Source organism: Cheilinus undulatus, linkage group 20 (genome assembly GCF_018320785.1).
Source record: "Cheilinus undulatus linkage group 20, ASM1832078v1, whole genome shotgun sequence".
Taxonomy (NCBI): Eukaryota; Metazoa; Chordata; class Actinopteri; order Labriformes; family Labridae; genus Cheilinus; species Cheilinus undulatus.
The window spans coordinates 33,240,149-33,253,903 of record NC_054884.1 but is presented as its reverse complement, the minus strand read 5'-3'; the positions used below and the strand labels follow the sequence as shown (position 1 = coordinate 33,253,903).

At 36.8% G+C, this 13,755-nt stretch overlaps 1 protein-coding gene across 1 annotated transcript; it reads right to left on the bottom strand.

Moving 5' to 3' along the window:
- Positions 1-2,859: 2,859 nt before the first annotated feature.
- tmem106a (transmembrane protein 106A) lies at positions 2,860-12,502 on the bottom strand. Its single transcript, XM_041815918.1, has 8 exons — positions 12,368-12,502; positions 8,840-9,027; positions 8,632-8,695; positions 6,489-6,642; positions 4,153-4,293; positions 4,022-4,065; positions 3,869-3,922; positions 2,860-3,444 (listed from the first exon to the last, which is right to left on the bottom strand). The coding sequence occupies exons 2-8, from the start codon at positions 9,003-9,005 to the stop codon at positions 3,336-3,338; spliced, it is 732 nt and encodes a 243-aa protein (XP_041671852.1). The 5' UTR covers positions 9,006-9,027; positions 12,368-12,502; the 3' UTR covers positions 2,860-3,335.
- Between the last annotated feature and the right edge of the window lie 1,253 nt (positions 12,503-13,755).

The window sequence follows — 13,755 nt, the reverse complement described above, 5'->3', positions numbered from 1 at the left end:
GCTGATTAACTTCCTGTTTGGGTGCTGGCCTACTTTTAGAGGTAGATCAAATATATAGATGGACTTATAGGAGAAAAGGAACTTGCTATGGACTGAAAATGAAAGAAAGGACGATTTAAAAGGTGCATATGACTCCTGATTGTCTACTGAGCTGTCTTTGAGGGTTTTTTTTTAAGTGAAATGAGATATGAAGGAGCAGTGGTGGAGCTTACATGCCTTAACCAGTGTGTTGAAAGGTACCATAAAGCATGTGATTAACCACAATGAAAAAATATTAGTGTACTAATTGTGGGCCTTAATTAATCACGATTAACTCCATTAATCTTGGAAGCCCTAATTGAAGAATTTTATCGTGTTGTATCATAGCATATTGTATTGTATCAATGTATCATATCTTATCATATCATTATGAGTTGTATTGTGTCATGTCAATATGAAAACAAAAAAACAGCTAAATGATTTCAGTGGTGGTTAATTGTAACCTGTGACTCCATAAAAACTTTCCTAGTAAAATGTATGTCTCTGAAGTGTTTGCACTAAAATTCTCTGTTTATGAAATAAAACATGGAGGTTAATACTCTCAGTCTTATATAATGGTTGAATATTTTTAGGTTTAAACTGTGCTGAGGTTTGCTTCAGTCTGGGAGAGACTGTTTTATCTCATTATCCCATCTTTTAGCCCCTAATTCTTATTGTGCAATAATCACTGATTACAATACTCCTTTTTTTGGATTTATTTGATCTTATTTTATGTTTTTGGTAAGATTATTTAAGTATTTTAATTTACCATTCACTGTGTTATTATCACTACTTTTCTATCGCTTTCTTCTGTTTTGCCATGGACTGACATCAGTGCTGCCCCTCTCAGCTGACACCATACAGACTGGTTTTATTATTAAGAATGAAGAGCATCAGCACCACCCAGTGGTCATTCGCAAGAACTTCAAGAGCAAATTCTTGGTGGTTTAAAGCTTTATCTTGATGTTTTGTCGTCTCAACTTTGACCCTCTTCACACATTTATCACCAGAAAACGTGCATTTGATTCAGCAAAATCCACTCAAGCTGTTTTGATTTACTAAGGTAAATTAATAGGTAATCTCTGGAGTGCCACACTGTAAATCTTAGTTAAATTAGCTGTGTAATTTGTAGTCAAACAGACCTCATTATACTTATATAAACCAAATTCCACTGACTAGTATAGGTTAACATTTTATTTCAAGATCTTAAAAAGTAGAAGTAAAAAAAATCATGTATGGCTTGGTAACTAAAGACAAGGTTACGGCACAGATGGGTACAGCTGCTCTGTGTAAATTAGAAAATTTAAGGTAAAAATGGGCCAAAAACAATGCTGGCTCAATTCTACACAATCTTGACCCTTTTTGAAGCCTTTTATTTTTCACCCAGAAAGTCTGTGTGTTTGGCACTATAATGAGAGGAGTCTGGCAGCAGACTGTTCATCTGAGACGGCGTCTCTTTGAGAATGTAAATACACAATAAAACTTTCAAAATAAAATTGAATTAAACTTCCATTTGGGGTTAGGGTTAAGACTAGGGTACCAAAAGTAAAAAGTTGAAAACCTGCCCTGCAAAGCTTTATTGCAAAATAAATCTGAGCGTTCTGCTTTCAGGAAAAGGTCATCCTCCATGAAACGTTCTAACACGGCAAACATCGCTCATGTAGCTCCGTTAGCTGTGTAATCTATGGAGCTAATGTAGCTACATAGCTAATGTAGCTGTGCTAAAGCTAAGCTCACAAAGATGTATTTAAGCTACGTAGGTATGTCGGTACATTCTGTACCTAGCTCCATTAGCTGTGTAATCTATGTAGCTACACAGCTAATGTAGCGACGTAGCTTAGCTCAAGCTAAGCTCACAAAGATGTATGTAAGCTAGGTACGTAGATATGTAGGTACATTTTAAAAGTAGCTTTGTCAGCCGTGTAATCCATGTAGCTAGTGTGGCTACATAGCAAGCTAAGCTTACAAAGATGTATGTAAGCTACAAAAGTATGTAGGTACGGTCAATGTGTAGCTACGTTAGCTTTAGCTATGTTTGCTATGGTAAACTAAGTGCTATTGGCCTATGTAGTAACATAAGACCTCCATGAAACATTCTAACACAGCAAGCATAACTCATGTAGCTTTGTTAGCTGTGTAATCTATGTAGCTAATGTAGATACAGAGCTAATGTAGCTACATAGCTAAGCTCAAGCTAAGCCCACAAAGATGTATATAAGCTACGCAGCTATGTAGTTACATTCTATACGTTGCTGTTAGCTGTGTAATCTATGTCGCTACATAGCAAATGTAGCTATATTAGCTATGTAGCTAAGCTCAAGCTAAGCTCACAAAGATGTATGTATGCTATGTAGGTGTGTAGGTACATTTTATATGTAGCTATGTTAGTTACATCTACGTTTGCTATAGTAAACTAAGCTACATCGGCCTATGTAGCATCATAAGACCTCTGATCTTTTTCTAAATTTTATCTTCATGTCACTTATTCTATGATGTTTTCAGTGGTTATTTCATGCATGTAACTGCCAGAATTGTATTATGAATGAAGTTGAATAATTAATTTAAAAAATAATAAAAGTTTATTGGTTGTTTTTTATGAGGATTAAGGATAACTTGAAATTTAATGGCTCCGCGTGTCAGTCTTATTCTGAAATTTCCCCCATAATTTCAGATACCCCAACTGTACAAAATTACATATCTATACAACCACAGATGTTTTTCCTTTTTCCACCCTAGAATAAACAGGTTGAAAGCGGATGTTATCAACATGTGAAGGAGCACAGTACGAGTCTTACTAGAAAATCTAGTGAAAAAGGTTGGACGAATTAAAAGACAGCTACATACTGACTGAAATACTAGTTTTAATGAAGTGCAAATTACAAAGACATGATCATTATTGTCATTTGAGAAAAAAAATATTTACAAGATATCTGTCACCATGGCAAAAAAAAAAAACAGTCGGAAAAGTTTTAAAGTGGCAGGAGTTTTTTTTAAAGTTGACAAGTTTCTGATAAAATAAACACTTCTCACATCTTCATTCAAGAGAACTGTGCACATAATTTCCCCTTCTTAATACAGATTAACTGTAAACAACAGAAATAAGAACATTCATGCTGGAGTCAAAGTGTTCATGTCTTAATCACAACATTGTAGTGATTGATTAAAGTCCGACAGTATGCTAAAACAACATACAGGATAAGATAAGGTGCACCATCACCGTATTCATCATTAAATTCACATCCCTTACAGCAGGGATAATGGTGCAATAGTCAGGATATTCAGCATTTCACACTTCTGTGTTTTTCATTTCCATTTCATCATTGCACTGGATGTGGCAATGTGGAATTGGTGCCACAGTCAATATACTCGAAGGATTCCAGAGACAGCTGCTCCGTGTGAGAGAGATAAGAGATGTTCATTGTCATTCTGCAGAGAGAAAAAGAAAGAAGGAGAAACATTACTGGAGACTAGCGGAGCGTCTGCTGTGTCGGGTTTTTATGACTTTAAGAGCAGAATCACAAAAACTCTACAGGCTGTTTTAATTTTCTTGCATGCACAACACACCTTCATTAACATGGCTATTTCAAACACACACACTGGTTAGTTAAAGCTTAAATAGAGCACTAAAGTTTGTTTTTGTGTGCTCAAAATTCCCTTTAAATATTTTTATCTAAAATCTTGATCTGTCTGTTGCACATACGCCATAGCTTTCTGTCTCACCTTCATAGCTCGTATTGGCTGTAAATATTTGTCTTTAGAAGATTAGACTCTTTTAGGGACTGTGGTTTTAAAAAGTGATGCATTTATCACCCTGTGTGTTGGTGATGTTCACACTGAGGCTGACACTTACTGAAGCTCCAAAAATAACGTGTGAATCTTGTATGCTGTCGACTGGCAGTAGTTCCTGAGAGATAAAAAGGTGTTTATGATTGGAAATAACAATAAGAATAGAATTATGCAACATTAACTCAATATTTTGAATACAAGTGTGTTTTAAACGTACTTTAATCCCTCATCAGAGATGGTCAGGTTGTTCTTGACGGTGTACTGTGAGTGTTTAAAAGAGAGAGGTAAGATATAAAAGGTACAGTAAATATATAAACAGTTTTTTTATTATCTCTGTGTCTTACTTACTGATTGCCGTGAGCGAGACTTGATGGCGGTCATATTGCAGATTTTAGTTTTTCCCAAAAAAGTTGTGTAAAAAAGAGCCTGGATGTCAAACTCCAAGATCTGAACCGGGACAAAGTTGTTGTTGGTGACGTTGATGAGATTCTGGAGGAGAAACACGCAGCTTGTCAGAGGGTAAAAACAAATCTTTCAAGAGAGAAGAAAGATGAGCCTTGAAAAATATTTACAGAATGAAATGAGAATCTCTAAAGATAGAAACATGTGGCAACCCAGGAAGCAGGATGAGAAGAATGACACAGATACAGGAGCAGAGAGAGTCTGGGTCAACTTTAGGAATGCCAAAAATGGCACAAAGTGAGGATATTTATTTTCTACCACTTATTTGGGATCAGTAAGACCTGATTAGTTTAAAACCTAAGCCTTGTCTTCGAACAGGAAGTTGTTTTCATCAAAAAATGACACATAACAGGTTGATCTGATTGGACAAGACAAAAATATTATTTCTTCATTTGTTGTAAGTAATTTTCTCAGAGAACATGTTTTTAAAAAGCTAAAGATGGCCAATCTAAGACAAACTTGTAAACAGCATGACAGCTACGTAAGGTGCTGATTCTGTGGAAACAACACATTGCTGTGTAGGTTTTTGACCACCTAACGATGGACCACAAGGACTTGTTATGGCCTAGTATAAACTTAACTTTCAGTTTTTTAAGTTCTGGAGGTCTTAGAAAACTCCTTCAAAACTACTTAAGACATCTAAAACATGAAAAATCCACTTGAATTCCCCCAAATTTTCCATACATATCAAAATTTCAGTGGAAAAAAAAAAAAAAAAATAACAACTAAATCCCTTAAAACATACCCAAAATTTTGTCAATTATTCCCTAAACTTTTTGGTAAAACTTTCAGAAAAATCCTAAAAATTTGATTATCATATTCACCAAATAATCCATGGAAATTCCTTAAAAGAAATCTAGTGAATTCCACCCAAATTTCAAAGCTAAATTCCATCAAAGTGTCTGATGAAATTCCTGGAAATCATTTTTTTAAAAATTCCCCCAAAATTCTAAGTTAAATTATGGAAAATTTCCAAACAGATTCCCTAAAGAAAAATGCATGAAAAATCATTAAAATTTCAAAGGAAATTCCCCACCCCAATTTTCAGTCAAATTCCCTAAAATATCGAAATTCCATTATTCTGATCAAAGTACCAAAAATTTAATGCAATTTAGACCCAATTTTTAAAGCAAATTTCCACCAAAATTTCAAGTCAAATTCCCAAGAATGTACAAATACATTCCCCCCAAATTCCAAAGAACACCATGGAAAATTTCTAAACAAATTCCTCCAAACTTCCAAGCACATTCTCAAAAAAAAAAAAAAAAAAAAAAAAAAAAAAAAAACAATGAAAAATCAGAAACAATTTTTTAGGAAATTTACCACCCTTATATGCCATCAAATTCCCTAACATTTAGAAATTACCTTAATCTGATGACAGTAACAAAAAATAAGATTAATTGAAATTAAAATTACTAGTTAATTCCTGAAAAATCTAATAATGAAGTCCCCCAAAATTCCAAGGAAAACTATGGAATATTCAAATAAATTCTCTCAAACACATTTCCTAAAAAAATCCATTGAAATTCAGGAAAATCTCAAAGAAAATTCCCCAATTTTCAATCAAATTCCAATGAAAGTGCCCAAGAATTTCAAAGTACCAAGTACAAAAACATCCTCAAAAATATTCAAGAAAAAAGATCTGAAAATTTCAAAACAAATTCCCCAGACAATCCTTTAAATTGCTTTAACTTCCAACAAAATTCTGGACAATTATCTCAAATATTCTGATAGCATAAATTATTGTTATATTGTAGGAAAGCCAAATTGTAATGTCCTCATATGTAGATGCAGGGTCTTTGTAGGTTCGTTTGGCATGCTACCCTTAACATCAACAAATAAAATATGTTTTAAACACTCATCTTTCCAGCGTTAAAGAGTCTCCTTTGAAAATCTAGAGCAGCTGTCTATGGCCTGTCATGTGAATGAAATGTATTTAAAATATGTTAGCTCAGCAAATGCCCAGCAGATTCACGAGGAAGCCCTTTTCCCATGACGTCACACTTGAGGCGTGAAGCTCATGTGCTGTTACATGGCTGTTTTTATGCTGTAAGTTGGAAAAATTAGGACCTCTAAAGTTCATAATCATATCTGAAGTGTTTGATTCATGATAAACCAAAAATGACCATCCTTGTTCTTTCAGTAAAGTGATTTACAAATCAGCGGAGATGTTTTCCAGATTCACATGTGGCTGCCTCTGCTCTACTGCTGCCGTTACTCACCGTGACCTCCATTTCAACTGTGTCTTGGGTGAAATAGACCATGACTGACAGCACAGACACGGGCGTCACCGTGACACTCCGGGGGAAGAGGAAGAAGAGGATGAGACAGCAGAGCAGGAGACACAAGGCCATGGAGGCGCACACGTACAGCTTCCTGATAAAACAACAATAAGATATGAATAATCCAAAAATTATATACAGTGCACTGCAGGACCACTTTGTTTTACCATGTTATATTTAGCTACCCAATTCCTAAAAAGATGGGATGCTGTGTAATATGTGAATAAAAACAGAATAAGACAGTAATTGTTGAAGTATTGAAAGTAAAATTCTTTTAAATTTTTGCCTGATGTAAAGCTTTGGTCATCGTATTTTGCACATTATAACTCTCCATCTTCAATGGGAGATCTGGACTCCATGCAGGCCAGACTAGTGCCATCACTCTTTGATTGTGAAGCCATGCTGTTGTAACTCACCCAGAATATGTCTTGGAATTGTTTTGCAGAAATATTTAAGAAATTTCCAGCTATATTGAACGGATTGTCTCTCAGTGCTAATGTGTCCTTCACAGATGTGCAAGTGACCCACAACAGGTGGGTCAGCTGGGAGGATACCTGGAGAGATAAGGCATGGACCTAGGGCAGGCCTGGACGGTGGCCATCAGAAGGCTAGAGCAGTACAGGACCATGGCTGATGCCAAAAAGTGCCTATAACTGATGTGATACAGTAACTGATATAACTGAATAAATGTGGTTCAGACCTAAAACAGTTCAGGAGGAAGAAATATTGAACTGTAGTCCTAATATAACACTTAAAAGGATGAGCTAAGTAAACGATTTCAACTGATATGGGTCTTTTGGTTCTGCCTCCACAAATTTATTAATAGAGCTCAGTGAAAGTTCAAGCAGGAAGACTGTTTCTACTCATCATTAGTCACCACTCCTTCATATCTCTCCCTTCATCCAATTTTTCCCTCTTCCCGCTCCAGTGATCAGCTGATTATGGGTTTGCTCTTTTAAGCACTAAGCCAATCAGATTCTGCCACAACCTTGTTTGACCAATCATCATGCACCTGCCATATTTTAAATCTGTTGTCCTCTCTTTCACAGTGCAGACTCTGCACCCCTCCTCCACCCCAGCCACTTCCGTTCAGTTCATCAGCATCTAGAGCCTCACATGTCTTCTGCTCATTTCATCCTGCATACCTCAGTTTCTTCCTTGGTACATGAAGTCATCACAATGGAGTCTGATTGTAAAATAAATTATTGAGTCTCTCCTGATGGAAATTTTTGTGGACAAACTAAACAGGAGATACAGGTTGATCAGTGGAAATTTTAATATCTTACAGTATCGATATCATGCAGATAATATTATGCACCTTTAGTACAGTCTTAACTTAAATTTGTAGATGCAGCAATGTACTGTGTTAACCGATGATGGTTCTCTTACGTGTTCCTGAGTCCACATTGTAATATCCATCACAGAATGATGCTGTTTTTTTTTTAACTCAGAGCTGCTGATCTAAGGTCAAAGCCATTCAGTGTTGTGCTCCTTATGTGCAGAGATTTCCCCAGCTTCTCTGCATCTTTCGATGATATCATGATCTGTAAATCTCTAAATTTCTTGCAGGTGCACGTTGTACATAAACTGTTGTACTATTTGCAGTCCTTCTCAAAGTGGCAAACCACACCATCATTGACTGAACAACTGAGCCTTTCAGGAGTGCCCGTTTTATACCCAATCATGATACTACCACCTGTTACCAATCAGCCTACTCTCCTGTGTAACATGTTTTAGAGCATTCCACAGATTTAACAGTCTTTTCTTGCATCTGTCTTAACTATTTTGGAACACATTGAAGGCATCAAATTCAGATAGATGTGCATATTTCCAAAAAACAGTTAAGTTTGCCAATTTGAACATTAGATTTTTTTGTCTTTGTGCTGCATTCAGTTGAGTATTTGTTGAAAAGGAAATGCAAATCACAACATTCTGTTTCTAATCACATTTTATGTCCCAACTTTTTTGGAATTCTGGTCTTGTTTGTGGAATAACAAAGCTTTTAAAGAATTATTTGAAAAAAGTAAGAAGGGCAGACATGTTTTGATCTAAAAAGGCACAAATATACATAATCATCTCTTACGTGCGCCTGGGCTTCAGCCGAACGTCGTTACATGGGATTACAGCGACCAGCTGGTCTGCATGGCCTGTTGAAATAAAATTGTTAGTTATTTAAGGAAATGCAATGATGAATTTCACCTAGCTATGTTTGGTTTTAGTCCAAATTTGCATAAAATACATTTATAGCTGAGAAAATCAAACATTTAGACATTTTTCAAGAGGAAACCCACCTCTGGGTATTCGTCCAGTGCCTCGACACGTCGGGCAGGTCTCTCCCGTCGCTTGTCCGTTTATGGAACCATACGGAGGAAAGTGCCTCAGGGTTCTCACCTTTTCTGGCTCATTTGACTGATCAGGTACCTCTGTGTTGTTGTTGTTATTCTTCAGCGTAACCATGATGCTTCTGAGAGAAAAAGACCTAGAAAAAAAGAAACAGAGAAATCAAAATGGCTGAAATCTCCAGTTAAAAATCACAAGCTTCACCCATGATGAACAGTTTGGACCTTAGAGCAGCAGAAGGTTTCACGATGTACCACTAAACCAGCAGTGCTCTTTAAATGGCCAATAAAACGCTCATTTTTGCACTTCATGTGAGAATGTGAGCAGAGTCCACGTTGTGGGAGTGACAGAAGAATCCACCCTAGTTACATTACTTTATGACCGGACTGTCTCTTATTAAAAAGCCTGTGATACAGTGAGTTTATGTGCGTGATGACTGATGGATTTCGCAATGAGAAGAAAGAGAAGTGATGCACTTTTAGGTCAAAGATTAGTTAACTTTAGGAACCAAAACTGTGAGGGAGGTTAAGCCAACAATTGGGCTTTTTGTTTAAAAACAATGAGTCAGTTTTAACCTCTGCATTGCTGGGTAAAAGAGAAATAACTTTTTGTAGAAAGCACAGACAGGGTTTAGTGACTTCACTATGCCACAAAAACTACATGAGAGTACAATCTTATTTAACTCATTATGGAGCATTTTCCTGACAAGTCCAGATAAACATCTTACCTCAAGCAAAAAAAAAAACCCACCAAAAATAAAGCCTTCATTTATTGTAATAAGAGATAAATACCTGCCAGAGAGGCAAGAAAGAATTACTTGTTGAGAGTCAGGAAATGAGATTTGGTGTTGAGGACTCACTACAGCCTCTTTAATGAAAAATTTCGAACCAGATCTCTTAGTTTTTTCAACCATTAAATTTGTTTTTAAAAAAGATGGTGCAGCCTGAGCCTGAGATGGAATAAAACATGAGACTGAGCAACGATACAGAGATAGGCTCCATAAAACAAAAGCACATTTTTGCATTTATGATCTGTTTTGGGCATCCGCGTACCAAATGACTCCATCCACACAATGCATTTATAGTGGTGACCTGATATCTGAACTCACTCGCCCGCCACTTATGGACTCACACATCATTTCTGTGGTTTGGTATCTCTGTGTGCAGTAAAGCTGCTGACAATATGAATGACTGTAGGCCACTTAGCCACAAGCTAGGAGGCCGCCAGTGCCTTTTTAACGGCTTTTCTCCCTGTTTTGTTTTTTTTTTGTTTGTTTGTTTTTTACGTTATTTTAAGGTTACTATAATATACAGTAGTTGAGTCCTGATGAAACTGATATGAAAAGTGTGTTCAGGATGGTACGTGGCCTTGGAATTGTGATGTGTCATTCACAACAGGAACCTGCTCCCATTTAAGAGACTCAGCTGAGCCAAATAATCAAGAGCTGCAGTTCCCATCACTATGAATACAGCCATTCTTTTGTTAATGACATATTTTGGCACTCTTGATGTTGGGTCATATGAGGTACTTGCTAATAGTAGTGGCACTATCCTTCGGTGATTTCAGTGAGCGCTGCCCCTTTAAGAAGGACTCACTGGTCATACAGACAGGGAAACTAGTCTGTACAGCATAGCAGATGGGTACAGTTTCTCTGTGGTATTTGGAGAGTTTTAAGTAAAAATGGGCCCAGAAACAATGTTGGCTCAAATGTATGCTCTATCGTACATTTTTTAAGCGTTTTTTTCACCCAGAAAGCCTCTGTGTGACTATTTTGAATGCATCATTCCACAATGTGTTCTTCCACCACAGCATATCGACATTTCCTGATCTGCTGCGCTGCTTGAACATGCAGGCTTGAAAATATATTTTCAATAGAGCCTAAGTTTGAGCCAACATTGTTTCTTGGCTCATTTCTACTTAAAATTCACGAAGTCACATGGAGAAACTGTGACCTCTGTCATACTGTACAGACGCTTATAGAAATTAGGTCACATCAGTTGATGGGGTGGGACGGTCCTGGCATCCCAGACCACCTTCATATGACGTATTAGCCAGCTGGTTACAAACTGTAAGGGGACAACTGATTATCAGCCTGGCCAATTAATGGTGCTGATATCTGGCATTTAGCCAATTATTGTTTTTGGCACTTTCTAATAAAGATAACTGAAAAAAATAAAAAAGTGAGCTACTTTGGCACCACAGCAAGGTGTGTCTTCCCCTTTGGCTTAATTTCACTCCAAATTCTTACCAAATGCCATGCATACAACAAAATCTGTCACATGACAACTAGCCACTAAAAGTGTGACAGCGGCTCAGAATCTTCATGTTGTGGGTTTACAGAACAAAATGAAAATGTTCACACAGGAAGCCAGCTTAAACTGGTTTCCTCTTTGGGAGACTCAAAAAAAAAAAGGCTGCAGCTTACCAGGCAATTAATATACTGGATTGGACGGTGGGTTTGTTTGATGCCAGTGTTACGTTGATTGGAGACCAATAAACATCAGCTACTCCTATCAGTTTGTCCCACATGATTTGAAAAGCTCTGACATCCATCAGCAGGGCCAATATCAGAGGATAACCATGTTAAACACATGCATAAACCTAAGCTTGTCTTCATTGTAGGAAACTGTTTTAAATTATAAAATTGTTATTCATATTTATAGTTTGAGTCCAGGATGGGCATTATAATTTTGTTTTATTGTCAAGTCCAATATCATAAGATTGACAATAAAAAACGTTTGACAGCTGTGCATGTTTGCAAATCCCATCACAGAACTGCTATAACAATAAGTAGGCAAATGTAAATTATTTAAGGAACCAGTTTGGAGATAAATATTTAACAGTTAAATCAAATTTCATAGATTTTTGTGCTGAAAAACAACACAAAGGTGGTCTTTATAAAGACAAATAATACAAATATCACAGCAGAAAGCAGCCAACACACAGTCCTAGTAATCCGTACATTATCCAATGACATTTTAAACTGGCTAAAACAGTAAGATTTTTATCTTCTCTGAACTTTTGATATTAAATAGGTCAACTTTGTCAGAGAACACATAAATTCAAAAGTCAAATAAAAGTCAAATATAGCTAGTGCAGCGTTTAAACTCTGATTTAAGTATTTTGATGCTTCCTGTAATAGATTTTCTGAGTCTGAAGCTCCATCATTAAACGATTTACAGGCTTTGAATTCTGCAATATCACAAATATGTCAGTGCAAATTTGGCGATTTAAAAGCACAACACTGAATTAGTCACTTCTCTAAAATATTTTTCCCCAAAAATACTGTTAAGGAGGGATATGTCTCTAAAATCTGAGACTTCTTAAATACGCTTTACTGAAACACTTCCGTATTACCAGAGCTTGTTTACATGGTGTTATCTTGCTGTCTCGCGCAGTCAAAAATGGCTCACCGCTATCAGCTCGCGCATGTGGGGCAAAAGAGTACCTTCTGTATCAGCAGGTAAAATGAATCTTACCTCCCAACACGTCTTCAGTTTAAACTCCAAATTTAACCCGGAGAGAAAATTAAAGTGCGTCACCGCTGGCTTGTCATGTTTGAAGAGTCACTCTGAGAGATGGCAGTGTCTGTGAAAACTAAACCGGGTGGGAGGTTCACTTCCTCCTTTAAGTGACAGTTCACTTTTGGCTAACCTTCAGGGGCAGATCACGTGCTGATTTGCCTTGATTTAGACATTGTTGGAGCTCACATTTAAGTTTTCTTGAATTTATTTATCTAGCTCAAATGTACGTAGCATTACAAGCTTTATTTATCTATGACACCATGGCCGGATCAAACTTTTTCGTGGCCCGGGGCAAATGATAAGGCCCCTTTTGGCCCCCTCACTTCACTTAATATTATTACGTTCTGAACACATAGTATGCAATTTTATGAATGCAAGAAATCTTTGAGTGTACACTACATCGTCCAGAAATTGAAAGTAGAGAGCAGGAGCACACTGGTTGCAGGAGAGCTCTCAGAACAACAGAGCTCTCCAAACCATCCAACAAGCAGTGTAAATATAAAAGTAGCAGTCCTTTAATATGTTTCATACATGCTTAAATAACACACAAATATGTACGTAATCATGTTTATAGTTATTGACTTTTATTTAAGGACGGTTGTGCTAGCTTTATGCTGACTTAGCCAAAGCAGCTCGACCAATAAAGAAATGCATAAATGATAAGGTGCTGCAACTGTAGTGGGACAGCACACCAATCGTAAGTTTAGTATGCAGCAGGCCTGCCTACTAAAATGTCTGAGCCCCTCCAATAGGCCCTCTGAAGATAAATAGAATCAATGTATGCATATTGGATCAGTGTTAGCCTCCTGGCTAAGGTTAGCTTTGGAGCTAACTGGAAATTTGTAGCAAGTCCTAGCATGGCCATACATACTGACATTACTATCCAAATAGTCAGGCTCAACTGGCCCACCAGCAGTGGTAATATTTAAGAAATACGGGCTTATGGGTATTATAAACATAGCCAATGCATTAACTATGTAGGCATGCTAATGATGCCATCATGTCTGCCATATTGGTAGTGGCATGCTCATGCTGCAGCAGATTGAAGTAGATGAAGAAACTGTGATTTTTCTGAATAAAAGCACATTTCAATGACTCTTTCCATGCCAAGTGTATTATTTTCAATATAGATAATGACAACCACTGAGACAGAAATGAGTATGCTTACTTTTTTGCACTTAAATGACAGAAATGCACATATATATATATATATATATATATATATATATATATATATAGAAAATGTGTTTCTGTTATGGAGTTTATCTGCCAATTCTCTGGCACTTTACTATTCTCAGAGCGAGATGATTGCTGGTTCAAATCCTGGTCAGACTGGGCTTTTC